This window comes from Melozone crissalis, unplaced genomic scaffold (assembly GCF_028551555.1).
Source record: "Melozone crissalis strain CALT ecotype California unplaced genomic scaffold, PUWL_Pcris_2 ptg000038l_1, whole genome shotgun sequence".
Taxonomy (NCBI): domain Eukaryota; kingdom Metazoa; phylum Chordata; class Aves; order Passeriformes; family Passerellidae; genus Melozone; species Melozone crissalis.
The window spans coordinates 7,475,527-7,502,955 of record NW_026535816.1 but is presented as its reverse complement, the minus strand read 5'-3'; the positions used below and the strand labels follow the sequence as shown (position 1 = coordinate 7,502,955).

At 38.0% G+C, this 27,429-nt stretch overlaps 1 protein-coding gene across 1 annotated transcript in view; it reads left to right on the top strand.

The window, feature by feature from the left end:
- The window catches only part of ELP4 (elongator acetyltransferase complex subunit 4), a 146,606-nt gene that overhangs the window by 29,769 nt on the left and 89,408 nt on the right, over positions 1 to 27,429 (top strand). The window contains exons 4-7 of the mRNA XM_054283655.1: positions 1,253 to 1,384; positions 6,120 to 6,259; positions 13,046 to 13,130; positions 18,622 to 18,810. Coding sequence (XP_054139630.1) covers positions 1,253 to 1,384; positions 6,120 to 6,259; positions 13,046 to 13,130; positions 18,622 to 18,810 — 546 coding nt within the window. The remainder of the gene's footprint in view (positions 1 to 1,252; positions 1,385 to 6,119; positions 6,260 to 13,045; positions 13,131 to 18,621; positions 18,811 to 27,429) is intronic.

Sequence of the window (27,429 nt, the reverse complement as noted above, 5' to 3'; positions counted from 1 at the left end):
TATTAAATTATCATTACAGATTATTGTAATTAATGTTAAAATTCCTAATAATTTGTTGTTATATATGAATGTTAATTTTATGCATAGTAGAGAAGTGTAACACTAAACCCGAAATGGATGTGTTAAAAGTTTCATTGTCTCCTTTCTGAGTTTGTACCCTGTGTACCCACTCAAAGCCACAAGTGTCACCTGGGTATTTATAGTCACCATAATATGGTCACCGCTGCCTGTGTGCAGTGTTTGGTGTTTGTCCCACCCTTCAATCCAGACTCTTCTTCTAAAGGTTTCAAATTTGCTTTTTGACGGTCTCCACACACAATACAGAGCTCCTGGCTAGCTCTGTGTGGGTTTAACCTTTGAGGCATGTCTTCCTCAGAAGTCTTTGCTCAAGGAAAACAGAGTTTTCAGCTGTGCCTTGTTCTGTTTTGAGCAGAGATTCTTTGCCCTCCAGCTCACAGGAATGGCTGCGATAAAGCTGGGGCAGAAAACTTCATTGCACTTAATTTTTCCAGTAGCTGTAGAGGCCCATTGCATGAGTTCTGAATTCAGCACTGAATTATTCAGCAGTGCAGCAAAGGCAGAAAGTACATTAGAAACTTTTAAAAGTCCAGAATTGAGCATTCCCCCCTTCCTTTCCTGTGTTTGTGTCCCTGAGATATCCATCATGAGTAGATATCCTGCCTAGTGGTTAGCAGAAGAGAAAATTCAAACCATCCTGTTGCAGTGGCTTTCAGCTGCTGTCTGTAGGCTGTTGTGATCTGTTGGAGACTTCTGGAAGATTTACAGCAGCTAACAAAGTTCTTATGTTAAAATAGGCTTAAATTTGCTATTGGAAAAGGTTTAAATGGGTTTAAATATGCAGGGAACTTGCCCACTGTCAGAAATGGAGTAGTTTAGGAGATCAGCCTCTAAAAAAAGATTACAAAAAAAGAATATAGGTGATACTCACTGGGAATGGGAATACTCAAGATGAAGCAGAGCATCAAATGTGGTATTTCCATTCTGCTTTCTTTCTTTTACTTCTATAATTCATTTTTTCCGGTAATAATTACATGGAGTTCTTTCCTGCTCAGTATTAGTAAGAGCCAGTCCTTCAGAAGAGTTCTTTTAACCTATTAATCTTTTACAGATTTTGCAGCTGCCCATTACAGTCAGGTAACTGTGTTATCTGGCTGGAGGGGGGTGTGGATAAAAACCTGAATTGCTGTTTCTCCTGCAGATAGCTGACATTTTTTTTGCTCTCTACCTGTAGGAACTTCCAGCCCCTTTGCTTGATGGTTCCTACAGGAAGGAATTGGGAGATGAAGCAGCAGCTGTGAAGTCTGAGGATTCTCAGGATTCTATGAAAATAGCCTGGCGCTACCAAAATTTACCAAAAATGGAGGTAATGCCTATTTCCTGCTTCTTTCCTTTTGCACTCAAAATGAATTTGAAAAGCAAATGCTTTTCAGTAGAACCTAGACAACAGAACTGCTAATGGGCAGTGTTACAGGATTGCCTCTTGAGGAAAAACTATCACACACCAGTGAATATTTTAATTACTAACGATGCAAAAAGAAAGGGAATTTGAGAGTTTGCAGGTACTCTAAAAATCATTACAGACAATAGTAATTTATAAGTAAAAAACCATTTAGGTTCCATGGGATTTTTCAATGAGCATTATCAAATCGAGACAGCTTTTAATGAAAGTTTGGGTGATGTGCTTGCTTCCAACCTTGGCCCAAATTTAATTGCACACAAATTACTTAAGTAGGTTTAATCAACAAGACTTAGTGGGTGTCTGCAGTGGAAGCAAGCTGTTGACCTGCTTATCCATGTGCATAACAACTACAGCAAACACTTGAGATTCTCTCAGCCTCACTGTCACTGGGAGCTAAGCACGGGCCAGGGACAATGTAAGGAACAAGCTCAGTGGTCAGTCTTTCAGAGTTTACAGTTGTTGGTGTTTTGTTTTGTGGATAATTAATCTCCCATGGCTGGTGCCTTTCTTATTTAATCCAGCGGCACAATCAGTCTTTAACAAAGTTACAGCATTTCTGGCTGTCCAGAATCAAATCCTGGGTTTGTCTGTATATTTTAGTCTACATTTATAAATTCTGGTTTAGATGTAGTCATACCTGCCTAGTAAGTTCAGTTGTGTTCTTAAAAACATAATTGGAATGTGACAAAATGATCTTACAAGGCTTGGCATGTTTGGTTTTCTGTGAAATTGCACAGACATGGCTATACAGTTGTGTCAGAAAAGACTTATATATGGTGACATGCCAAATCAAACAGCCTCCAGGGTAATCATATAATCTCATCAATTTTATTATTGTGAAGCTTGCTGTGCCACTTTGAACCAAAATAATTTGTCTGTTTTAAATCTAGCACAGTATCTTGTACATTGATATGAAAACGTTTGCATGTTGTTAACAAATTGTGTTCTGATGTTCTAACAACATAGAAAAATTATTTTAAAAATTCAGTTGGGTGTCCACTCATCTTTAAGTTCATAGCAGTAACCACTTCTTCCACTAATGTAATATTTCTTGAAAATGCATGATGCATGTACCCTTGATTACTGAAAATTGATTATGCAAGATAGAATAAGATTGTCAGTTTTTCTGGGGGAGTTTCCCTTGTTGTTGCTGCTTTTTGAATTGGACCTTGATCATTCTCAATAGTTGAGGCACAATATCTTTATGTGTATGTTAAATTTATGCAAAAATTAAAGCACACAAATAAAAGTATCAATCTTAAACAGTCTATACTTAAAATTCCTCAGGACATTTTAATTGGTGTAAAAATGGTTTAAATTTATATTTTTCAATATTTTGTATTGCAGTTATCATAAAATTTTTGCTCCGTTCTATGTTAATTGAATTGGTGATTATACTCCACTGAGGAAAAATCTGATACTGCCTTGCTACCCTTAACAATACATTCAGTTCTATAATTTAATGAACAACTTTGGTTGTGATTCCTCCTTTAAATATTCCTTTGCTGGTAAAAACCAATGTTGAATAAAATTTCAAGGCATATTTTCCAAACTGATTGAACTAATATGCCAGTGCATTTTCATGACTACATGTCAAATAGTTTCAACTGTGAAAGAGAAAAATTAGCTTTGCTTTTAGCTAGAACTCTAAGCATGATAGCAGAAACTTTTCTACCCATTATCTGGTTAAATACAGAGCAGGAATGCTGAGTAAAAGATGTCTTTCTGGTATTTTTGATGATTGATTTGTTTACTGTTTCTGAGTAATAATAGATTTTTTGATTGGTAGTTCAGATGTTCCCTTTGTATTTATTTGACCCTGTTTAGACCAGCCAGGTACCTGGTTTTTTGTTCTTAGGCATGGTATTTGTATTAGTGCTCTTCACAGCTGTCCCAGTTTCTCTCTACATATTGCACATACCTTGCATCAGAAAAAAATAGATTTATAAGAAATCTGTTGGAGTGAAAGACCTTGTTGTGCTTGATGTGCTTTTGCCAGTTTGTTAGTTATATCTGTATCAGAAGTGAATTAATTTCAACTTTTGAGTATACGGAGAGTCTCTTTAGCACTGCAAGACAGTGTGGGGTTTTTTTCTCTTTTTTTTTTTTTTTTTTTTCAATGAACTGCTTGTGTTCTTGGGGCAATATATAAACTGTCACAGCATGAAATCAATTTTCTGCCTTGGTTCATCCTAAATCTGAGATTTCTAGCACATTAGGGTTGCAATTAGAAACATTAACAGCAGACGGTAGCGTAAAAGCACGCTCTGCTCGCTGACAATTTGGAGCATTTCTCCTTGTGCAAACCAGGAATCCAGGAAAGAGCTGGCCTGCTAAGGAATGTAGTGGTGCCTTCTTGAGGAGCTGGGACAGAAGCTAGAAGGAGTTCAGAGGAATAAAGTGGATATTTATGGAAGTACCTTCAAAGACCGCGCCCTGGCAGTGCCCAGATGCCTCCAAGATGGAAGCAAAAGAGGGCTCGGTCATGAGATCTCACATTTTTATATGTTTTAATCCATTTGCATGTTGGAGTTAATTGTCCAGTTAATGGCTTCAAATGATGAAGTTTCATCCTCCTTGCTTGCTTGCCCACCCTCCTCTTCTCACGCTGTTTAAGCTTTGGGCCTGAAGTTTGAGGAGATTGTCCTTGAGTCTCCAGCTGGAATGGGATTGTTTTTTCCTTACCATCCTGTGAAAAGATCCTAGTAACACTTAATATAAACTATAAATTAACTTAATACAAAGCTAAAACCAAACCAAGAGGAGAAAAACTCAAATCCCGAGGTATCAGTGTCAGAGAGGGCTGGCGAGTGTGGGCCGCGCGCGGCCGCTCTGCCCCAGTCCATTATTCACGCTTCCTTGGGTCAGGTAGGCTTCCCAGCAGCTCCCTGCTAAGCCTGGGAATGCAGGACACTGAGCCCTATTCAGGGCCCTCTGCCATGGGCCCAGCTTTTATTGCTTTTATGGGGTTTTATTAGCGCCAAATCCCAGGCTCCACCCAGTTTGTGGGCGCTGTGCTCATTCTTTGGAAGCGGGAGAGGTTATCACCTACCTTAATCCCTGCGGCGGGGTGGATTAAGGACACCAATGTGCCTCAGGATTCTCAAAGAGGATCCTGGAAACTTCTTGTTTCTTCTTTTTTGCTGTCTTTACTAAACTCTATTGGGCCTCAGGAAGGATTTGCATCTGAAATGGGCGACCTGGAGCTTTTCTCAATGAAGACATCAGATCAAAGTTCAGTTAGTCAAGGCCTTTCTAAAACATTAAGGGGGCTTGGAAGTACACAATAAAAAGATGAGCTCTGGCAGAGATTGCAGTAAAAACATTCTGATCTGTAATCCGGATAAAGAATAGATTATAGGCCAAAGAACAGCCCCTGTTTAAATTGCTTTCAGAATCCTTGTTTTGAATAAAGTTACATTTTACAAGAAAAACATTTAAATTTTGATGGAATGTTGTGTCTTATTGAATGGCCTGCTTTGAAAATCAGATACCAAGAAATAAATTGGTACACTGATTTAGAGAATGTGCTTTTCTATATAATTTTTTTAGTAAAACTAGTTGCCTCAAATGACTAGATATTCATAAGCAATTCCATGGGGTTTTGATTTTTTTTTTAAACTAATTATTTCTTTTAACTAAAAGCTTGGGTTTCATTGGTTATTCTGGGAGAAGTATTGCATTATTGTTACTGTTGATATTCTCTGATAACTGACCAGGCCTAACACCTGTTAGTCAAATAATTTCAAAATATTTACCCTAAATCAAATCATTCTAACTAATCTTAACAGTTTAATACTTTTTTGGTGAAATACTATCTACTTGAATATTTCATGGTATAACAGTCTGGAGGAGGGGTCTCTAGGGATGTTAAATTTACATGTTTAATTCAAATAATGTTGCAAGTTCTGTTCTGAATTATATTAATATGGACCAAACAGATGCATTTATTTCCTCTATTTAATAGCACACCATGTTCAAAATGTGTAATTCCTGCACAGGTATGCATTAAATTTGGTTTATGGTGTTTCATGTAAAAAATTAAGATCTGAAGTAAATGTATCTTCATTATGGCAAATCATAGTTATTGCATGTAATGCTCAGCCTGTATATTTGATTTTCAAGGAACTGAAAATAATTTTCAACTATTTCTTAGTTTTCTATTAAAATCACTTTTATGAAGATGCAATGGTTGGGTTTTTTTAACTGATCATAAATAAAGAGAAAAATTTTCCAAGTCAGCTGAAAATATTTCTGCAGCACCCATGTAATTGTCAGAGACTGAAAAATCAAAGAGGCTGAACACACAGTGTTCTGCTGATTTCATAGATCTGGCCTCTGCACATTTGTGATCATCTGTCTAGAACATGTGCAAAAAATGCATTATTTTAATTATCTGGCTTCACTTTGGTGCTGCAACTTGGAACAGTAGAGGCTGAACTCTGTGTGAAAGATTTACCTTCAAGTATGACAATGGGGGAATGAAAACTTAGTAGTAATTATTATAATGTTTTTCTACTTTAAGCATTTATTTAGGCTGAATGGGAAAAAAACAGAGGTTTGAAGTGCATTGTTAGTTAAATACATTCCTTTGACAGATAATAGTTTAAGATTGTAATCAGTACTGTTGTTTCCACAGACCAGCCCAACAACATATACAAAGTTTGGCCATTATTATGATGTTTCTAAAAAAATGTCTCCAGAACTGTGTCAGTCTGTGAAACTGCACAGGTTTTACCTCCATGAAGAGTTGCCTTCCGAGCCTGAAATGAAAACATGGTAAGTTTTGACACCACGGTTCTGTTCTGTGTTTAGATTTTGCATGCATGTTGGCAGGAAATGAAAATTGGGTCTAAAATAAGTGATTTTGGGTCTGCACTTGCTATGGTGATGGAGGGGGGTCAGGAGCAGTTTGGCCATGGGTGGCACAGGGACAGCTCAGAGCTCTGCTCCCAAATGGGGGAGTGTTGGAGTTCTGGATGCTGAGAATTTCAGGGTGTCTGTGCTGGCAGGCACTGACCCCCAGGAGAACACTGCATTGACCTGGGGCTGTGGAGAAGCTTCCAAAATGGAATGACAGAACTGGGATTGTGGTGTGGAGTTTGAATAGAATGTGTAATATCACAGGGTAGGAAATTTAGAGTTTAAGGTTTCAGAATATAGTAATATATAAAAAGCAAGATGGAGGTTTTAGGGTGGAGGCTGGTCCTTCTTCTTCACCTTCTTCTCCGTGGGTTTGGGTGGTTTTGTGTAATTGGTCAGGAAAGTCCACATTGTGGACTTCAAGTGATTAGATATTGGGTTAAAAGTGAAAATAATTTAGGTGTCATTTCTTAACTGGACAGTTTAGCCTTAAAAGGCCTTGTAACAAAAGATAGTTAGCCATTTTGTGCCTTGTTAGTGAAGAACTGCAGAACTCACTGCCTGTGAGGCTGTGACATAGATGAGAAGTAATAAACACCTGAGTCTGAGTGTGAGCTATCCTCTCAAGTGCCTTCAATCCCAATCCAGGCAGAGGATGAGGAAGCTGCAAACTGGCAGGGGAGGGAGCAGGTTGGCAGTGACAATTAAGGCAGACATTACTAGGACAGCCTGGCTGCCCGTTGTGAGCCCAGCCCTGCTGACAGCCCGGCGTGGGGACTGGGAGAGCTGCTCCTGTCTGGCTGGAACCCTCCCTGAGCAGCTCAGAGATGGGCTTGTCAGGTGGCTATCGGCCCTAAAAGGATCTCTGCAGTTTGCAGGGCTTGGGAGGCAGGCCATCCTTGACCTACATAGCTCAGAGTGCTAGATCAGATTAGTTGATGATGTGCTTTTACTTCTTACATCCTACAGCTTCACCTAAGGAAAGCGCAATATGCTGTGAATAAAATTACAATCGCTAATTACGTCTTGCAAAACATGTCCTATTCAGGCTCTCCTCGGAATGAATAACTCATTATGTTTGTGGCTGTCAGTAGGGAATTAAGGAAGACTGAGAGAAAATGAGTGACAGTAGCAAAGGCTCCTCTTAGCCTGTAGACACACACATCCATTGTGTCTTTCTTGGAGACACTTCAAGTCAAGTCAAACATCAAGGCTGGGCCACCATTTTCTTTGTCCAGCCCAGTCCCTGAATTTATATAATAGTGTAATTTATATAATTCATATAATACCTAGCTTTATAGATCCCAGTGTATAGGGCCAGCTCCTGGAGGCAGTGTGGGATTCACTGGGATTGATTTCTACTGCAGTGCACTCATATAAAACCTGATTTATGAAAGAAGTGCAGTATGAGCCACCTTTCTTAGAGCTGTAGCAAAGCAAAAGCCAAGTCTCTCTCTAATTTGTTCTGTGTTGCATGATCAAATGTCTCTGCTTTGTGAAGTAAATTCTTGTGATAGTGTAAAAAACCCCAATTTTAGGTCAAAGCAGAGAACTTCTTTCTATATAAGTATTTGAACGAATTTTGTTTATATCTTAATGTTATAATTTCTGATTTTTAGTAGCAGAGCAATAGAGGATGGACAAAAAATATCTGACAGGTTGCAAGTGTTCTTCCAGTTACTGAGCAATTTAACTCCCTTTCTGTTCTCTAGCTAATGAGAATGTTGTGACTCATCCACTAACTATATGGCTGTCAAGTATTAGTTCATTTTACATTAAAATCAAATTAACTCATCAGTATAGCATAAGGAATGGACTTTATGCATTTGATTTTATAAGCCTTGTTTAATGGTGGTATTGTGCTTGTGTGCTAGACTGATAAGAGTGCATCATTCTTACTGTGTGAGTTCTACTTTTTTTTTTTGTTTGTTTAAATCTAACAGAAAGATTGGATTAATGTAATTTTCTTGGCAAATTGGGAGAGCACAGAGTGATGAGGTGAGGAAGATGATCAGATAAAGGTGGCCTTTGGAAGGCTTATCTCCTTTTCTTTTCTCTGCCACCTCAATGTGGGTCTCCTTCAAGAAGTTCCTCCCAAGGAAATGAAGGAATTGTGGTGTTGGGAGTAAAGGCAGGTACCAAAGTAACAGCCAGCCACCATTCCAAACATTGTCATGCAGTCTAAAAACTACACAATGTATGACAGGGAGGAACAGAGACCACACTGGGAATAGCAAACTCTTAGAAATCTGTGAGGGATGTAGAATTGTGTAAGTCTTTCTTTAGAGTGGCTCATTTGTCTTCTAACTTTGATTGTTGTAATTTCTGACCACAAACACAGTAGGTTTTGAATTCCCTATTTTGCAAAGGTTGTGCTAGGTCAGTGTTAAGACAAGGTGGGAATTTTTCAAAATTACAGGATTTTTCAAAATTACAGTCCCTGATATTAGGCTTAAAATGGAAGTTCTTGGAAAAATGGAAGCAGAGTTAAAAACTGATATGCAGAGAATGCAGCTCTGTCTTCTGCAATCATGGGCTGCAGTAAATATGGTAGAAATAGAGGCAGGAAATATGGAGATGTTTTTCCAATGATTTGCACAAGAGGTTGTCTTGCAGACAGGAGTATTGTAGAATCTCCATCACTGAAAATCTCTAATGACAAGCTAGGTAAACATCTGTCAGACTAACTGGGTCCTTTTCATCCCTGTATTTGTGATTCTTTAATTCACATTAGTCATGATGTCTGAATTAAATAAAATCCAAAAAAGAAATCAATTTTATTTCACCGTTCCTCAGTGAGTGAACTGTCTCTGTAATTGTAGCTAATGTATTTTTTTAGATAATTTCAGCGTTTCCCTTGCAGGATCAGAGATGTAGGGAATTTATATAGGCCAGAAACTCTTGGCCCTTTTGAGAAATCATGTATATTTATATATATGTCCCCCTCTGGCTATCCACACAAGCACTTGGTTTCTTTATGGACTTGAAAAGAAAGGTGATTTTTTTTTTTTTTTTTGCCTGATTAGATTAAAACTGATCTTTTCTTTGCAATTAAAAATTAGTTTTGGAGGTTATCAACATCATTTGGATGGATCAGTCTTCCTTTTGTTTCCTGTATTTTCACATGTGTGTGTACCTGTTTTTTGATAGGGGCAGGGGCAAAGTGTTACCCTATAAACTGGCACCTGTGTGTATAGTGCAGGTATAACATTTAACAGCCATGTTTGCTGTCCTTCCTGCAGTCCTGGGACCTGATGGCTGAATTAAACCACAGGGTTCCCTTGGATGAGCACTCAAGGTGGATGGGAGTTCATTTCCCCATGCTAAAAATGAACTGAAGCCAGTGCTCCTGAAGGAAGCAGTGAATGGGCCTGGGTGTTTGCTGGCAGAAAAAGACACGGACCCTCCCTGTCTTATCTCACTTTTATGCTGGGGAAGGGCAGTTGTGTGCTGGGCCCAGCTTTACAGGGATGTGTGGTTGACAGGAGCTGCTGTGCAGTGGTTGTTGCCAGGATATTCTGTGTCCTGGTGGCTGCACTGCTGGAGCTGGAGCCCAGCAGGAATCAGGAATATCCTCTCTGGTGGCCCTGGGCACTGCAGGCAACGCTGATTTTCTATCTCTGCTTTCATATTTTCTATCCATGCTTTCAGTCTCCTTCTTCAGGGCAATTTGATAATCAAAGGAACCAAAATAATGAAGTTGTGTTTTTTCAGCGATAATTCTAAATCTTACCGTAAGAAGGTACAGGCTTTTTAGGAAAGAATAAATTTATTTAGAGACTAGATCTACCAATAAATTTAGATGAAACAGGTTTGAATTAAAAACCATGGGGAAAATCACTCAAGGTGGATGGGAGTTCATTTCCCCATGCTAAAAATGAACTGAAGCCAGTGCTCCTGAAGGAAGCAGTAAATGGGCCTGGGAGTCTGGTGGCAGAAGAAGGCACAAACCCTCCCTGTCTCATCTCACTTTTATGCTGGGGAAGGGCAATTGTGTGCTGGTGCTGGTTTACAGGGATGTGTGGTTGACAGGAGCTGCTGTGCAGTGGTTGTTGCCAGGATATTCTGTGTCCTGGTGGCTGCACTGCTGGAGCTGGAGCCCAGCAGGAATCAGGGATATCCTCTCTGGTGGTCCTTATTTTCCATCTCTGCCTTCAGTCTCCTCCTTCAGGGCAATTACCAAACAAGAAGGTTTGGTAATCAAAAAATCCAAAACAATTAACTTGTGGTTTTTCAGTAACACTTGTAAATCTTGCCTTAAGAAAGTACGTGCATTTGAAAAAAAAAAAGAGTAAATTTATCTAGAGACTGGATTTACCAATAAATTTAGATAAAATAGGTTTGACTGTCTTGCCTAATGGAGTCTCCTTTTCCATAACAAGGCGATTTGTCATCCCCTTGATAACCTCACCTTTGTTAAGTGCTTGGAAACTATCAGCAAAGCCTTTGTTGTAACCAGGATACCTTCTTGCCAGCTCCTGCTTTACCCATTACTAAAGTGGTAAACAAAAAAAAAAAAAAATGAGTAAAGGAGGAGTTGTTTAAACTCATTATCAACATCAAGTCGTGTTTAGCAACAAATCCAAAAAAAGACTAGAAATTGGAAAATAAGCAATATCTTATTTCCTTCCTTAAATATTGTGACAAACATTGCCAGAAGGGTAATGCAACTTGCTTTTATAAACAGTGTTTCTACATTATCTTTCATGTTCTTATTTACATAAGATGGGTTAAATTCAAGGAAGCCATTAATATTTTAGAAAGAGATAGAAAAGTACCTGTTTTGATATTCTTTAAAAATCTACATATACTACATGATTTTTAAAAATTCTTTCTTTGCTGCAGATCTCTTTCTGGTAGATTAATTGATGATCTATTTTATTTCTTTGTTTTAATTTTGAGATCCTTTAATGCTGCAAGTGCTTTGGTTGTTTAATTCTTTTATCCATTAGCTTTTAAAAAAAAGTTAGGAATGAATCAGAAATTGGCAAATATTTTGTCTATTCTCTGGCAAAATAAAATATTATTTGTTGTGATAGTGCAAAGACACAGAGAGAGAATTTTGGCTACTGTGGGGGGCTAAAGTTCACCCTCTAAAGTGACAGCTGCCACACAGTGTGGGCAGAACATTTATTTTCCATTCCTATTGCAACTGAGCACTAGGAAAGTAATGGACTTGAGAAGTTCAACTTGCTTTTTTTTTGTATAGCAAGGCAGACTTTATGCATGAAATATCAGGTTGAGATCACACCCTGCCTGTTAATTTTGAAGTCTGCATTTCATAAAGGGTATTAAATTATTAAATACCCTTTATTTATAGTATATGCATCAGTTTAGCCAGTAGCCTTCTAGGGTGCTAAATCTGAAACAAACACAGAGTTTGATTTGGAAACTCTCCTTTGTGTTCATATCAGAGAAAGGTCATCTCTTAAGGTTTTATGATATTGATTGTTTCAAAACTCAATTTTTTTAGGATCACATGACTTTTTTGATTGTAGATGTTTATAACTCAAGTATATTTTAGGATTGGGGTTGTATGGATACTGTTTTCTTAAAGGAAACTCACATTTTTGAGTTGAAGCAATGGTGCAAAAGACAGATCCTTGCAATTCTTGCATGCTTCTCAGAAAAGTTGAATTCTCTCCTGTGCCAAGGGATGAAAGCGAGTTTATTTGGGTTTATTCATCAGTAAAATGCATTTGGATAACAGTCTAGGCTCTTAGTAAAGTAATAGGAATAATATTAATAATAATATTTCATTAATATTTGGGCCAGGTGGTCTCTCAGGGTGCCCTCCAACTTGAGCTGTTGCCAGACACATAAATTATGGAGCAAACAAGAATATTTTTAAAGGCAAAATTTTCAAAATAACCTGTTGTATATCCAAAGAGGTACAAGAGCAAGAGGTTTGCATCTTCAACCCTTGATGAGACTGGAAGAAAATGTCAAAGATAGAAAAGATGGAAGGGTTTAAGCTGCAATGAGGAACATGTATCAGGCCCAGACACTCAGCTCTGTGTGGTCCGTGAGGTTTAAGAAAAATATTTTTCTTTTAAAAGTGAGCACCTGAATCGTTCTTTGAAAGTAAAGAGCTTCTAAGTCTGACAAGATGATTTCCTGAACCTTCATTTTGTGTTAAGTCTGCTTAAATCCATTTTTAGCTATTGGTTTGCTTTTGTTTATTGTTCTGAACGTTATATTTTCTAAACAACACACAGAATAAATGCTACCTCGCAATTTTGCTGTCATGCAAATAAAGCTGTGAAAATGCATGAAAATTTTCATAGAAAGTCAACTCTGTTCATCAGGGCATTGATTAGGAATACTTGGAATAACAACTGGGTAGATCTCTGTCAGTTACAGAAGATTAGTACTGGGCTGGAATGGTTTCAACTTTAAGTTGATACATTAAATCATTAATCTCCTAGATGTAAGTGAGCCTGACATAATTAAGTTATCTTAATCCCTAGAGATTTTAGCTTTCACTAAATGTCTGAGCACTGAACTAGTTAATATGAAGCTGCTTATAATGTCAGCTTTATTCAAAGAGTTTTTGGGGTTTTTTTTCTTCTCTGACACCTCTTTTCCATGTGGCACTTGCCCTGAGAGCTGCATCTGTTCATATTTAATTTTTATACAGCTGTTAGAGACACATAGGAGAATATTGAAATGTGTGACTGAAATATTTCTGCTTCCCAACAGGAATATGAACAGTGGTTATGCAAGGCTGCTTCAGTCCATTCAGAGGATCATTTCCCAGGAGGGCTTTGATGGCTCTGACCCCCAGGTAATGAACACCCTCACGCTCCTCTTTATTCCTGTAGCTATTCTTTTCTTGCTGTTCTTGCACAAGGTCTTGGACAAATTATTAAAGAACAAATTGTTTGTGAGCATTGGTAAAGCAAACAAGCAAAATAAATAGTGTTGTTCATGTTTTAAGGGTTTTTTTTTTTTAATTTTTACCTGTTACAGATATGCAGAGAAAGAAATGTAAGGCAGCATTAGTAAAATGCATTTGCTGTGCAATTAGTTAATAAATGGATGGCCAAATACAATGGAAAGAAGCAAAACACATTTTCACCTACAATATTTGTTTTTCAAATTATAGCTTTAGCATAATCTGCTCAAGATTCTTGAAGTTAAACATTTACCCCTAAACTTTCAGGGTTTTTTTGTTGTTTTAACTGGTGTGAATTTTTTAATTGATTAAATGGTAGCATCTTTGTGTGGTGAGCATTGAAAGAGAAGTAAAGAAATAAGAATGCTATTTCAATTGAAAAATCAGCTTATCAGCCTTCCAAAAATCTCTGTACTCTTCATAAAGTATTACCAGGCTTGCAAGGGTTCCTCAGGGGTGAAGAGAGAGACGAGAATCTTGACTCCATGATCAGAAGGCTGGATTTATTATTTTATGATATAAGTTACATTAAGGCTGTACTAAAAGGAATAGAGAGAAAAGTTCAGAAGCTGCTAAGCTAAGAATAGAAAAAAGGAATGAATCAACAAAGGAGCTCTCTCTGATTCTCTCTGGTCTTTTGATTGGCCCTTAATTGTAAACATGGAACATGGGCCAATCACAGGTGCACCTGTTGCATTTCACAGCAGCAGATAATCATTGTTTACATTCTCTTTCTGGGGCCCCTTTCTGGGGCCTCAGCTTCCCAGAAGGGGGAAAAATCCTAAAGAAAGGATTTTCCACAAAAGATGTCTGTGACAATAAAGTATAAAATGTGGGAATCAAAAACTCTTTAAGTGTAACAACATAGGCTGGAAGACCTTTTCTAATTTGAGCAGTGCCCTGTAAGTTATTCCCTGTCATGTTCAGTAACGTGGCAGTCCTTTGGAGCTGATGGAAATAATACAATAAATTGTACAGATTGATGCTCAATTGAAAGGTGATTATTGCTGTACAGTAGAAATGCCACTGCAGTAGAAATGCCAATTAGCACAGACTCTGGAGAGCCTGAAATTATTTCATTCAAATTCAATATCTTAGGAATATTAGGGTTTTTTTTTTTTTTTCCCTGTTGCTTAAGTGCACATCAAGAGCTGCCTGGAGTAGCCTGGGAGTGGTTTTTGCAGGGAGGTGATGCAGGAGGGGCTGTTCTCCTGCGCGCCAGCGGGCTCTGGGAGCGTTACCTGCGCGCAGCCCTCGTGCGTAAATGTCGGTGCCCGTGCTCAGCCGAGATGTCTGCGAGGGTTTTGCCCTCCCCTCGGTGCCACTGCCAGCCTGGAGAAGGCCATTGGTCCCTGCCAGGCCCCTCTCCCCGCGGTAGCCATGGCAACGGGGATGTGTGTCATCCTTGGGGATGCTCCTCCTGCCTCAGAGCCCTGGGTGACACACACACCCTGCCAGCCTCCTGCCCAGGACAGCAGCCTCTCATTGCTCATCTTTCTTTATACATACCCTTTTATATAAAAGGAAATGGAGGTTTGTCAGAGGCAGCACTCGTGTGGGTTTTTTCGCTTGCAAAAATTCAACACCACCGATCATTGTTTTCTCTGGTTTTTGTCAGTTGTTTCAAAATGACTTGCTAGTGTCGCTAAGCAAAATCTGAACTTTAGCTGAGATGAATCTAACAGTGTATTTTTGCTCAATAATACATATAAATTTCAAAGGTGAAACTTTAAAAGTCAGTTTTCAGGCCAGTTTATTGATCTAGAAAGCCATTAGCACTATGTAGTTCTTTCTGTTTCGAGGGAGGTAAGGCAAGCAGTTTCCTGGAGAGGTTTCTATTATTTTCTTTTAATATTCCACTTTTCCCCTTGCATAATTTTTCTTTGTACAGTCAAATTTTGTACATTTAGAAGCCTTGTATAATGCACTCACATTAAAAATGTCTCCAGACTTGAATGTAGCAGTGGCCTGGAACACACCTTGGATCTTTTACTTGCCAAATCTCTGAGAAATTCCTTGCCATTTCATTACATTTACTGAGCTCTCTAAAGTGCTTTTTAAGCAGGCAGGTGTGAAGATTGTAGAGTAAGGAGCAGCCTGTATCCTTCTGGACCTGTGTATAGTTGCCATAGATAATCATAAAAGCTTCTGAGAAGTTTGTGCATGTACTCCCACCCTCAAATAACCCCGTGCTTGACTGGAAAAACTTTCAGATGGTTTTTGGCTGCTTTCACATCAATTTGCCAATGATACTTTGATTTACTCCTTTATTTGAAGAAAACTGAGCGGCATGTGACTCATCCCAGCTGAGAGATGGTTTGACACAATTGGGAAAAGAAGTGAAAACCACCATTAGAGGCTTGGTAGCCTTTCATAAAATGCTCAGGCATCTCTAGGACCTAATACAGTCAGTTAAAGTTAGTTAGTAGTTAATAATTAGCTAATATTTGGAAAATCAGAGTTTGAATTATCTGGAAGCTACAAATACAAGCCTTAGGTTTACAGCCTTCCCAAAGCCTCCCACTTATTGATCCTTAAGTGGGAATCCTTTACAAATGGATCATGGTATTAAGTTATATAGAATAGCACCTCTTTGTTTCAGAGAGTTTTGGAGTTTTCATGTTTGACAACAGAGGTTTAATAGGCAACTATTTCCTAACATTAATTTTGTATACTTTGGAGGCTTTCAGGGTAATAGTTGAGGGGGATTTATTTTGTTGTTGTCTTGGAGTTGGGTTTTCTGAATTCTTCATAATCCGAATTTCTGCTGCCAAATCAAACACTGCTACAAGAATTACATTATTTTTATTTTTTTTAATTGCAAAATAAATCCAAACTTCCAGGCTAATGTGAATATTAAAGATCTAGTGGTGCTTTTTAAAAAATGTTATTCTACTCTTTACAGCAGGCTGGTTGTGGGACAATATCAGATTTACACTTTTCTTACGTTTCAGTTTTGGAATAATAAACTAAAATAGAAATAAACTATATATATTATGTATATTAGTACATATCTTTTTGTATAACAAATTATGCTGATAGAAGTTCTATTACCTCTGATATGATCAGGTGTCTGAATAGCTTTATCTTTTACTACTCTTATGATCTGATGTTGTGAAATAAGCATCTGTCATCCTCTCTCCATTAAGAGAACAGGTCTTTCCTCTGTATGTTGTTCTTATGGCTGTTCCTCATAACAAAACATCTTTTTCTCTTTTAAAAAGTTTCTGCAAGTTTTATCTACATTTGTGTTGACATTTTGAAATACTGTAATGCTTTCTCTGCCTGGTTAATGTCCATCATATACGGCTAAAACTATTTTTTATATGCCTGATTGGTTTTTTTCCTGTTGCTTAAGTGCGCATCAAGGAGTGCCTGAATCTGCTCTGGTCAGAAGTAATTAAAGAATATTAGACAAAAACTTGTCTTTTTTGCTGTTCTTTTTAAAACTGAACGCCTGATCTGAGAGGACACCATACAGAGAAGTGTTGTCTTATCCTGTACTGACATCCTGATCTTCGTACAGTGGTGTAAAGAGTTCACTTTTTGTAACTAAAGCCTAAAAGCTGCAAAGCTTGAGACTAAAGCCAAGGTTGAAGCACAGATTGCTTCTTCAGGGACTGGGGGTGAATTGGCAGATCAGCTCCCTGGGTGACACACAAGTGGATAAAAGCAGAGCCATGTGGGGCTGTGTCTCACAGCCAGGCTCTGTCCTACCCAACATGGGTAAGGAAGCTTTTGGAACAGCCTCTTGTCTTGTCCAAACCTTTCCTCTGGATTTCCAGAGCAGCTGGGCCAAGGTTTGTGCTTGAGAGTTGCTGTTTATTCCAGCTGTTGGAAATTAGTATCTGCTGATGCCTTGTGCAGGCTGCCCCAGAGCAGGGGCTGGGCAGAGCTACAGAATAAAGCAGGGATTGATTCAAAGCATCTCCTCCATGGATCCACCTTGGGCAGCACCAGAGCCCAGCCAGGGCTGCACCCAAGATGAACCAAAATGGCCCCAAAATGCACGAGCGCTCCCGGGCTCTCTCCCCGGGATCAGTTCTGCTCCATTTGCACCTTGCAGTTCATTGTCCCATTCCAGCTTTAGCCCAGGCAGTCCCACCCTGCTTGTTTTTCTCTCTGCAGCCCACGGTGTTTGTGCTCTGGGGCTGAGATTGGGATCATTTGTCCTTGGTGCCCAGCTGGAGCAGGAATTGTTTTGTCTCCCTGCTCTGTGCACAGAGCTCACCATCCCTGAATGTGAAGCCCAGACCCACACACTAAAGCAGCACAGAATGTGAAAAATAGAAAAGCTGAACCTGAGGCATCAGTGCAGTTTATCAAAACACTTTTCTCTAGTGAGAAGTACTTGCAAGCTTTTACTTATCAAAACTAGCTTTTATATATATATATATATGTATGTGTGTGTATGTGTGTGTGTGTGTATAATTAAAGAAAGCTGGTCTTCAAGTATGAACCCTAGAAATGTTGCTTTGATCACCTTGTGCAGGAAGTCTTTCAGTGAGGGAGTTCCTTGTCTCTCTCTTAGCCACTGATAGCAAACATAACTAAAATCCTTTTCAAAGTCCACCAGGAAGGGTTGCATCAAACAAGCAGAAATGAGAGTTGTCCTCATGAGAGATAAAATTTTACTTGGCATAAACAAGTTAAAACTTTGACTTCATCATCTGTCCCTTCAGAAAAGGAGCTTTAACTTGGCCACTGCCTCTAAAGCAGAGCAGAAGGGACAATCTGTCCTTTAAGGGCTCCTTAAGGGACAATCTGTCCCCATCACACTCTGTGTTTCCACAGCTGTGGCTACAATTTGATGGGAAGAAGTTGAAAGGGACATAAATGGTACTTGGAGACTTCTCGGGCAGTGCCAGGCCCCTGTGTTGGTGAGCAAAGCACTGGCCTTGTTTCTCTCAGAAAAAGTGGAACTGAAGCAGAGCATGGAACAGTCAGGTTATGGAAGTGACACAGCAGAAAGGTGAAAATAGAGGGAGAAGTTGTGTTTGGTTGCTCCAGCAAAGCTGCCTTAGAACTGGGAGCAAATACTCTTCTACATGATTTTTAAGACAGTGATGGAGGGTAGAAAGGATGTAAAAGTGCCCTAGTGTTACTAGATTTTATTTCAGAATATACTTATGTTTAGCTGGTTAAAAAATGCAAATTAGTAGTTCTCAGTATTTCCATGTGTCTATTAGATTATCCATGGTATCTAAGCAGTGAAAAAAAATCCCATTCCATTTGCAGTTTTTATAAGATTGACAGAGATTACTGTGATAACATAAAACACACCATTATTATGGACATGCACTCTAGAAATTGTATTCCTCCTAGCGTTTAGAAAATAACAACTTTTTATATTTTTTTATATTTTTTTTTCCCCGAACAGAAAAAACAAAGGAACGTTTTGAGGATAGGAATTCAGAGCCTGGGTTCCATCCTGTGGGGTGATGGTGTTTGTTGCAGTGATGCTCCCGAGGATCCTCAGAGCCTGACCAAATTCCTGTATGTCCTGCGTGCCCTGCTCAGGAAATCCCTGTCTGCCTGCATCGTCACCGTGCCTGCCCACCTCATCCGGGTAGGAATGCTGCTTCTGCTGCCTCCCAGAGCTCCCACAGCACTTAGCTAAACTTTAAAACCTGTATTAAACAAAAAAAAAAAAAAAAAAAATACAGTTCTGGAGATTTTTTAAAGCCTTTTTGTTCAAAGTGTGAACTTAAAACATGGCTATATCTTACACTTTGCACTTTTATGGGAGAGTCCTGCTGCAAAATCTACAAAGATCTATGTATAAAATTATTTTAGTTAGTAGTCCACTAAAGCACACAGGTTTTGGGGGTTTTATTGATGGAACTTCCAGGGTAAACAGTGCATGAAGAAAAAAGAAAATTCTCTTTTCTCAAGCACAAAAATAGGAGCACATTATTCTGGAGGAGGGTTTCAAGAAAATGACACAAAAATCTTGCCCAATTATGAATTTTAGGAACAGTTATGCCAAATATTGGTCTTATTCCTTTTTTAAAAAATTTTCAAAATTTCAGAAACTGTAAAAAAGTAAATATCTCTAGTGATCTCTTTTTCAATCATTTTTATAGCATGTTTATGTACTTTCAAAAATACTTTCAAAATGCTTTTTGGAGTATCAATACAAGGCTTTTCAGTTCTCTGTCTTTAGATAAAGTGCTCATTATAGTGATATCTGATCTTGTTTTTAAGGGTGTAGATTTGCTCCATAATTCTAATATCCTCTTATACTGGGACTAGGAGCAAACCAGTTATGGCATGAGTTATTTTCCCAACTGCAAAATCAGAAGCAATTAACAGCATTGTTCCTGATAGTATACAGAGACTTCAATATATCTTCTGAAAGTAAACTTTTTTAGCAAAAAGAAAAATGTAGATAGTCTTTTGTTCTGTGAGTGTAACTTACAAAAGCAAAAATGTTATTATTCACAATGAACAGAGAGCCTATAATTTTGTGTATTTGATTTGATCCTAGTAAAAAAGTACTGGATAAAACCTCATATTATGCAAAATATTTTCATGCTAGGTGAGTTTATCAATAGATGAAATCCTGGCTTAGGTAGGTACATGACTCACACATACTGCATTTGTAAAAGGTCTTTGAATACCTGCAAATGTTATTTATTTAAATACCAATGCAATTAATGCTTCAAAAATAAAGAAGGTAGATTTTCTAGTTTTACCATTGTAGTCAAAAGTGTGTGAATATTTCTCTTGCAGTACATACTTCTACCTCCTTACTTATTATTTTTAAATATTAGCTGGCAATCTCCCTTCAGAAAGAGAGGCAGTTAAATTTAATGCAAGAAATAGAATTTGTGAATGTAAAAGCTATGACCCTGCTTTTTACACACTGGAATTGTCTCTCCATAATTGGGATATATTTCCATCGTGGTCTTCTTTATGTACCATGCCTATAAAAAGAATGTTTGTGTTTTAGAGAAGTACAGAAGTGTCTCTAAGATAGAAACTAAAGGTTGCTTCAAACTTACTCGAGAAGTTGATTATATTGATGAAACTTCTAGGGCGAACAGTGCATGAAGAAAAAAGAAAATATATAAATTCCAGGGAGTTAGAATTAAAATTATACCTCATTTTTTAAATAACTGAGTTTTTAATTTTAGCAGTAAGTGCTGGAAAATCCTGAATTAAAAAAAAATGAATGTGCAGAATCTTTGCCTTGATGTTTTAAACAAGCAAGGGCATTTGTTGCAGAATGAGCCATTTGTTGGGGATGACCCATTTGTTGGGTGCAGGGAAAACTCGGGGCTCAATCTGAGTCATCAGCAAGTTCCATTTATTGAAGAGAGCATCAGACACTTATGCAGCAAGTAGTAAGCTCATGAATATTCTGTAATTTACACTGTCCATTAGCCACACCACAACATCAGCTCTTCCCCATTCCTTAAAAGTTACATCTCTCTTTTCTCATGTCTCCTTCACCATTTATTATCACACTACAGCTAAGTCCAAAGACACGCTATCTTGCAAGTGCAAGACTCAAAATTAGCCACAACCTTGTACTTTTCCAATCTCCAGTCAGCTAAAATCCCAACAGGCATTAAAATTTTTTTTTTTTTTTTTTTGAAACCATGGGAGTTGGCGCACCCTTTACGCAGCGTGCTGTGGACAGAGCTGTCATGGGGAGGAGCAGAGCTGCTGAGGGTCCCTGGTAGCCCACAGGAGTGAGTTCCCAGAGCCCTGCAGAGTGAGCACAGTGCTGGCCTCTCCGAGCAGCCTGCCAGCAGCCCCTGGGAGCGTGTGTGCAGCCTCGCTGGCACCGATAATTGGGGATGCTGCCCAGCGCCGCCCAACATGTGCGCGGCAGCCTGGTGCTCACAGCAGCTGCTCCCCTTCCCTCTGAGCGGCTCCTCTCCTCTCTGCTGCACTCACACACGCAGGAAAACGTCCCTTCTCCCAGCACAGGGAGCTTTTTCCTTTATTTCCAAGTGTATCTATGTTTAATTCCATCAGCCAGCTCTAGCACGTGCTTTATCTGTCGAATCGTCGAGTCAGTGCACTGAACACACAGAGAATTCACACTGCTTTCCTGAAGATGTAGTAAATTCCCCAATTTTTTTTTCCCTGAACCACTCTAGTGCTACTCTAATAGTTCCTCTGCTTCCCAAGTTGTAGTTAAGCCCCTAACTAAATTAACTGGGTGGCCTCCATGTAAATTCTTCGCACGCGTAATTCTCGTGAAGGACGTGTAAGTTCAAAATCACATTTAAGTGATTTTGTTCAAAATCACATTCAAAGTTTTGTCTGGATGGCAGATACAAAAAAATAGCTTTGTCTTTACCTGCTTTGCAATGAACAAGTATATTTTTGGTAGTGACATAATTTACCTTGTCTCTGTCAATCTCCAGTACTAGTTGCTCCAGTGAAGAAGAGATAAAGGAATTGGTGTACTGATTTTTGACAGGGGCAAATTCTTTTCAGCAGAGAATTCACACTGCTGTCCTGAAGATGTAGTAAATTCCCCAATTTTTTTTACCCTGAACCACTCTAGTGCTACTCTAATAGTTCCTCTGCTTCCCAGGTTGTAGTTAAGCCCCTAACTAAATTAATTGGGTGGATGCGTAAGTTCAAAATCACATTTAATCAAAGTTTTGTCTGGACACAAAAAAATAGCTTTGTCTTTACCTGCTTTGTCATGAGGAAGTGTATTTTTGGTAGTGACATAATTTACCTTGTCTGTGTCAATCTCCAGTACTAGTTACTCCAGTGAAGAAGAAATAAAACAATTGGTGGTACTGATTTTTGACAGGGGCAAATTCTTTTCAGCCCAGACTAATTCTGGTTTTTATATGAAGTATATGAATAATGCATATTTTTTTTTATTGTTTTTTTTCTTGTATTTTGCCAAATACTTTGCATGTTGTACTGTGACAGGGAGTTCACAAATTGACTCTACTTGGTTTCTTTGTTTTTCAGAAAGTTTAATTTTGCCTTTACCTTTCATATATTATCCTTTTTTCTGGCTGGTGAAACATTAAAATGATCCTCCCTATTTAATATTTTCTGTATTCTGGTTTGCAGTTTTTCTCATGCTGCCTTCTTAATCTGTTTCTAAACAGTCACTTATCCTTTTAGATAAACAGTAATGCTGTTATTGTTGGTTCACTTTCCCTAAATTCTCATTTCTGGTTTGACTTTTCAGTGATTGCAGAGCATTAAATAGTGATTTTGTTCTTGATATTTTTCCCTCTGTGATACAAATGCACCAATGTGGCTCTTACAGTATTCCAGCAATCCATTGTCTTAGATTTAATAACTTGGAATTGCATTTATCCAAAGATAATGCTCATTAATCCAGCCTGATGGGACAGTTCACAATGTCCTGTAAGGCTGTATTTTGGTAAAAGACCCAAGTTTGCAAAAAAAGTCTGTTGGTGTGGAGTTTTTCCAGAGTAACTGGAAAAAAATTGTAGTCCACTAAAGCACACAGATTTTGGGGGTTTTATTGATGGAGCTTCTAGGGCAAACAGCGCATGAAGAAAAAAGAAAATTCTCTTTTCTCAACCACAAAATTAGGAATACACTATTCTGGAAGAGGGTTTCAAGAAAATGACATAAAAAACTTATCCAAATATGAATTTTATTCAGGTGATATGTGACAAGTTTTTACTTGATTGATATTTTCTACCGATTGAACATCCTCTTATCTTACACTGTCTGTCAAGTAATAAATATTGAGCTACTTACAAGTGTGATTAAAATAGTTGATGGAAGGTTATTTTTCAAGTCTTCCTACTGCTTCTTGAAAATGCATTGTGCCTGAGAAATCATATGGTACATTTGAAAAGGGAAAATTACTTCCATTTTTAAAATCTAGCATTGATCAAGGAGGGCAGATTGAAGAGGCATTTAATTTGTTGTTACAATTTCCAAGTTTAAGGAATATTATAAAAGCAAGTAAGAATTCTTTTTCTGTGTTTTGATAATCAGTGCATTTAAATACCTAAATTTAGAAAAATCATTATTGTGCAATTGTGTGAATGAAAGGACTTGAATGTCACTGGTCTGTAATGGAAAAGTCCTAAATTAGAATTTTAAATATTTTCCCATTGTATTTTTTTTCTTTAATTGCTAGAAATCTTTGGTAAATCCAAGTAGATCTTTCCCTCAAAATACTAAAGAATGTTTTTAATTCTATTCCTGTCCTTCCCAATTTTGTATCTCTTAAGTAGTAGTAGATTTTCCTGAGTGGATTATTATATTCAATGGGGAAAGCAGGGCACTTCTTAAAGCCATCCTTTATTTTGAACTCAAAGCTGGTATTACTGCTAAGGACTAAAAACCATATTAGTCAGCATGTACCAAGGGAAATTAATTGACTAATGGAAAGTCAGTATGAATAACTCTTCTTACAGAGCCTGTCCTCAGAGTCTGCAGTTCTGTTTAGCAAGGTATTTTCATTATTTCATCCACTAGGTTAAAAAATTAATTTCCTCCAATATTAATGTTTTGGATTCACCCAAGCGCAGAAGTTACTGATGGTTTCAGTGTAGAAAAATTCAGAAACAAACCTTTTCACATCCCAAGCCTTTTGTGTTCACACTGAGTGATTTAGCAGCTAAACTCCAAGTCAAGAATCCATTGCTAATATAGGATTATAAGATGTGAACTCCTCTAGCTGGTGAATTTCTCACAGTTTGAAATCTTTATTCCTATGACAAGACCTAAGAGTGATTGCCTACCTTAGAGCTCTCACTCCTGAGAGTTCTCTGCTGTAAAGTGCTGAATAACCTCCAAATGCATTTGATGAGGTAGCTGCACAAAGATTTGTATTGAGATCCAACATCATGTGGGTTTTATATCATAACTAAGGAAGCTTTCAAATTTCTCTGCAAAATAGAAACCATGAAGATGAAATGGTCTTAATATTTTTCTGTATGTTTCTTTTTTTACTTGCTTTTTAATGTTGCGTGTTGCTTTTTGTTGTATGTGAGACATAGATTTTAACAGCTGTAGAAATATTATAAGTTTGACAGGTATTTTGGGTTATCCACATACTTTTAGGGATGAGTATTTTGGTTTTAAACATTCATAAATCCATCTTTAAAATTCTGACTGACTAGGAAGCTCAAGTAAGTGTCCTATTCAAAATTTAATTTGGGAAACAATTTTTTTTTTCATTTCTCTTATCGCTGATGGTATTAGCTAACCATGCTGTAGAAGAAATAAATCAAGTATTATGTGGTTTCATAGAATCAGATTTTGCCTGCCTACAAGCTGTGTTCTAGTACTACCACTTCTGATTTGGTAACAACTACCCATTTCAAAAGCAAATACAATGTACAACTGAAGCATGTTTTTGTCCCCACATATTAGCTGTCTGTTAACCAAATTAACTATATTAGGGTGAATAGTCATGCTGTCTGTTGAAGTGACATGCCTAAAACAGCCTTGTCATTTTAATAAATTTTACTTTTTAGAAGGGGACTATATACACATCCTCCCCATCTCTCTTTAATTAAAAAAACCCCTCTTTCCCAAAATGCACATGTTAAACTGGAGCAGTGCAGGAGCACGTGCAAGGTGGCAATTTTATTTCACATTTTAGGTGCATAAACTGAAAATCCGCCTTTGAAAATCAGGTGAGATTTAGAAGCAAGTCTTTGAACAACAGCAGCAGAGCTAAACAGTTAAATATCCCATCACAGTATGGAGATAGTCATCTGTTCAAGCATATGGAATCTTTTGGCTACTGGACTAAGCAGTTAATATAATGCCCAGTGTCCAGACATGGACACAACTGTTATGGAAGCAGAAGGGAGGAGGCTCCTCTACTGAGCCCACTGATAAGTAAAGATTAAAAGAGTGACTTCAAATAATACAGGGCAAAGGAGTTATTGCTTTAAGCAAGTCATTCTTTTAGAAAATGCAATGTAGTAATTTTTTTCCCAAAGCTTTTTTTTGTTTGTTTGTTTGTTTGTTTGTTTTTTGCTTAAGTTCAGGCTCTAGTAAAAAAAATAAATAAATAAAAGAAAAAGCTCTGTGACTAGCCTTAAATATAGGGTTTATCTGTTCTGTTTCAGAATCAGAACAAAGAAGAAAAATTTTGTGTAAAACTATTTTACATTTAAATCCTTGCATGTGTCCATCTGATTTCCATTAAGATTTCCATCTTAAGTGATTTTCACGGAAGGAAATATTGAGCTCCTGTGCAACGTGTGCTTAGGAACATTTTGATGGGAACTTTTGGTGTTGTTTAAAAATCCTGAAATTTCAGAAACCAGCTCTACCTCTTTTTGTTTAGACATTCTCTATTAATTAGAATATAATCATAATAAAAAAGAATACTGCATCTTTAATGATGTTTTTGTGCCTGTGTAGTTAAGCTTTAATGCTAGGAGGAAGAAAAAAAAATTAAATTAGCCTTGTAACCTCTTTCTCTTCCAGACTGATGATGGAAAATAAAAGCTCTTAGCCACAGAATGTAACACTTAGAATTAATATTTAATTAGACCAGCAAATTGTACACCGTGGCTGAAAGCTTCCAAAGAGTTGTTAGTGCCACAATTGACCTACAAGTTTAATAATAACTCACTTCTAGGAGCAAGTGCCAGTTCAGCATAGTGGAGCCACTGTAAGAAAGTCCTGGGAGATTAAAATCAGCAAACCAAATGGCAGGCGAGGATTCCTGGGATGGAGCCTTCTGGAAAGCTGGGAGCTGGAGTGGCTTTGCAGCCAGGATTCAGATGAGAACAGTGGGCAAAAAAAGCTGATCCCTCCTGTTCTGGGAGCTGCTGGTTGTAGGCCAAAATCTTAGAACAGATTTTTTTCTAAATGTTCTTGCTGCAGCTATTAATTTCTATTCCAAATCAAGCAGTGAATGGCTTATCTTCATCTTTTAATTCAGTTTTAGTATGAAAATTGTCGCTGAATTCACCGGTCATGGATTTTGCTCATGGAAGAGAGATACATTTTTGGTAGGATGTGTCATTTAGTATGTTTGTATTGCATAATGTTTAATTTTATAGCATCTTACTGCTGCATAAAGGAGTCCTTGTTAGAGTTAGATATGACAAGCAATTTGTGGTAATATTGTGAAATGTGTAAATTAAATATGAAATGAGCATACATTGTAAAATACAATATTTGGAAGGTTAAATAGCCTAATCTTGCTTTTCATTTTGCGAAGAATTAAAATATAAAAGCCTGGAACCCTCCATTAGACATCCATCTGAGCCTTAATTCCGTGGCAGATTATTCTAGTGAAATAGGGCACCATAAGTTCAAAAATGTGCAAGCACACAGCAACAGACTGAGGAAGGAGCGCTCTGCATTATTTATCGGCTAGACCCTAAATAATTAAAGAAATGCCTACTCATTAGTTAAAAATTAAAGCAGGGAGGCCCTTGCCAGCAGAGGGAGCAGTCATGTCTTTGCTTGGGTCCCCTTCCTTTCCAGCCCACCCATCATTTCCACCCTTCCTCTCCTTATTGCCCAGCCAGTTTCCCATCTGGACCCGGCTCTGCCAGCCTGCTCCTGATGACAGCCTATAATTTTGTACTGGATAAGGGATTAGTTTTTTAAGTGGTTTTTATATTGCGGAGTCTTGCCACTTGGTTATCAACACCAGTTAGGTGTTCCTTTTGATGCTTGTGTGCTGGTAATTGAAATAATAGTGCAGGTTCTTTTTGGGCACCCGGGAATAAAACGAGATTCACTGTTTAAAGAATTAAAGTTGCAGTGAGTGTTAGCTTTTCCAAATTGGTAAGAAAACTGCAATGACTTTTTTATTTTTTTCCAGGCAAAATGGCAACAAAAGGAACTCCTGAACCTTTTTCTTATAATGAATGACTCCCAATGGAGTCATAGGATTTTAGTTAAGCCAGTTGGTTTCAAATATGTAATTTTGGCAGTTTTGTTGTGGCTCCTTTGTTACATGACTCACTCTTCAGACTGCTTTTGCATCTCTGTTTTATACTGCCCTATGACCAACTTGTAGCATGGCATATTTTCTGTGTTCACTTTTCTAGAGGAATCTGCTCAAATGACCAGCTCATTTTTTCAATGCTTGAAGACCAGAGATAACCTATAGATTTCTAATTATATGCTTTTACAACAGTGAGACAATCTGATTAGTGAAAACCAGATAGTGCTCAGGGGAGGTGCTGGGCTCACCTTAGCCCACATCATATACTGATTTCTTCATTCTTGT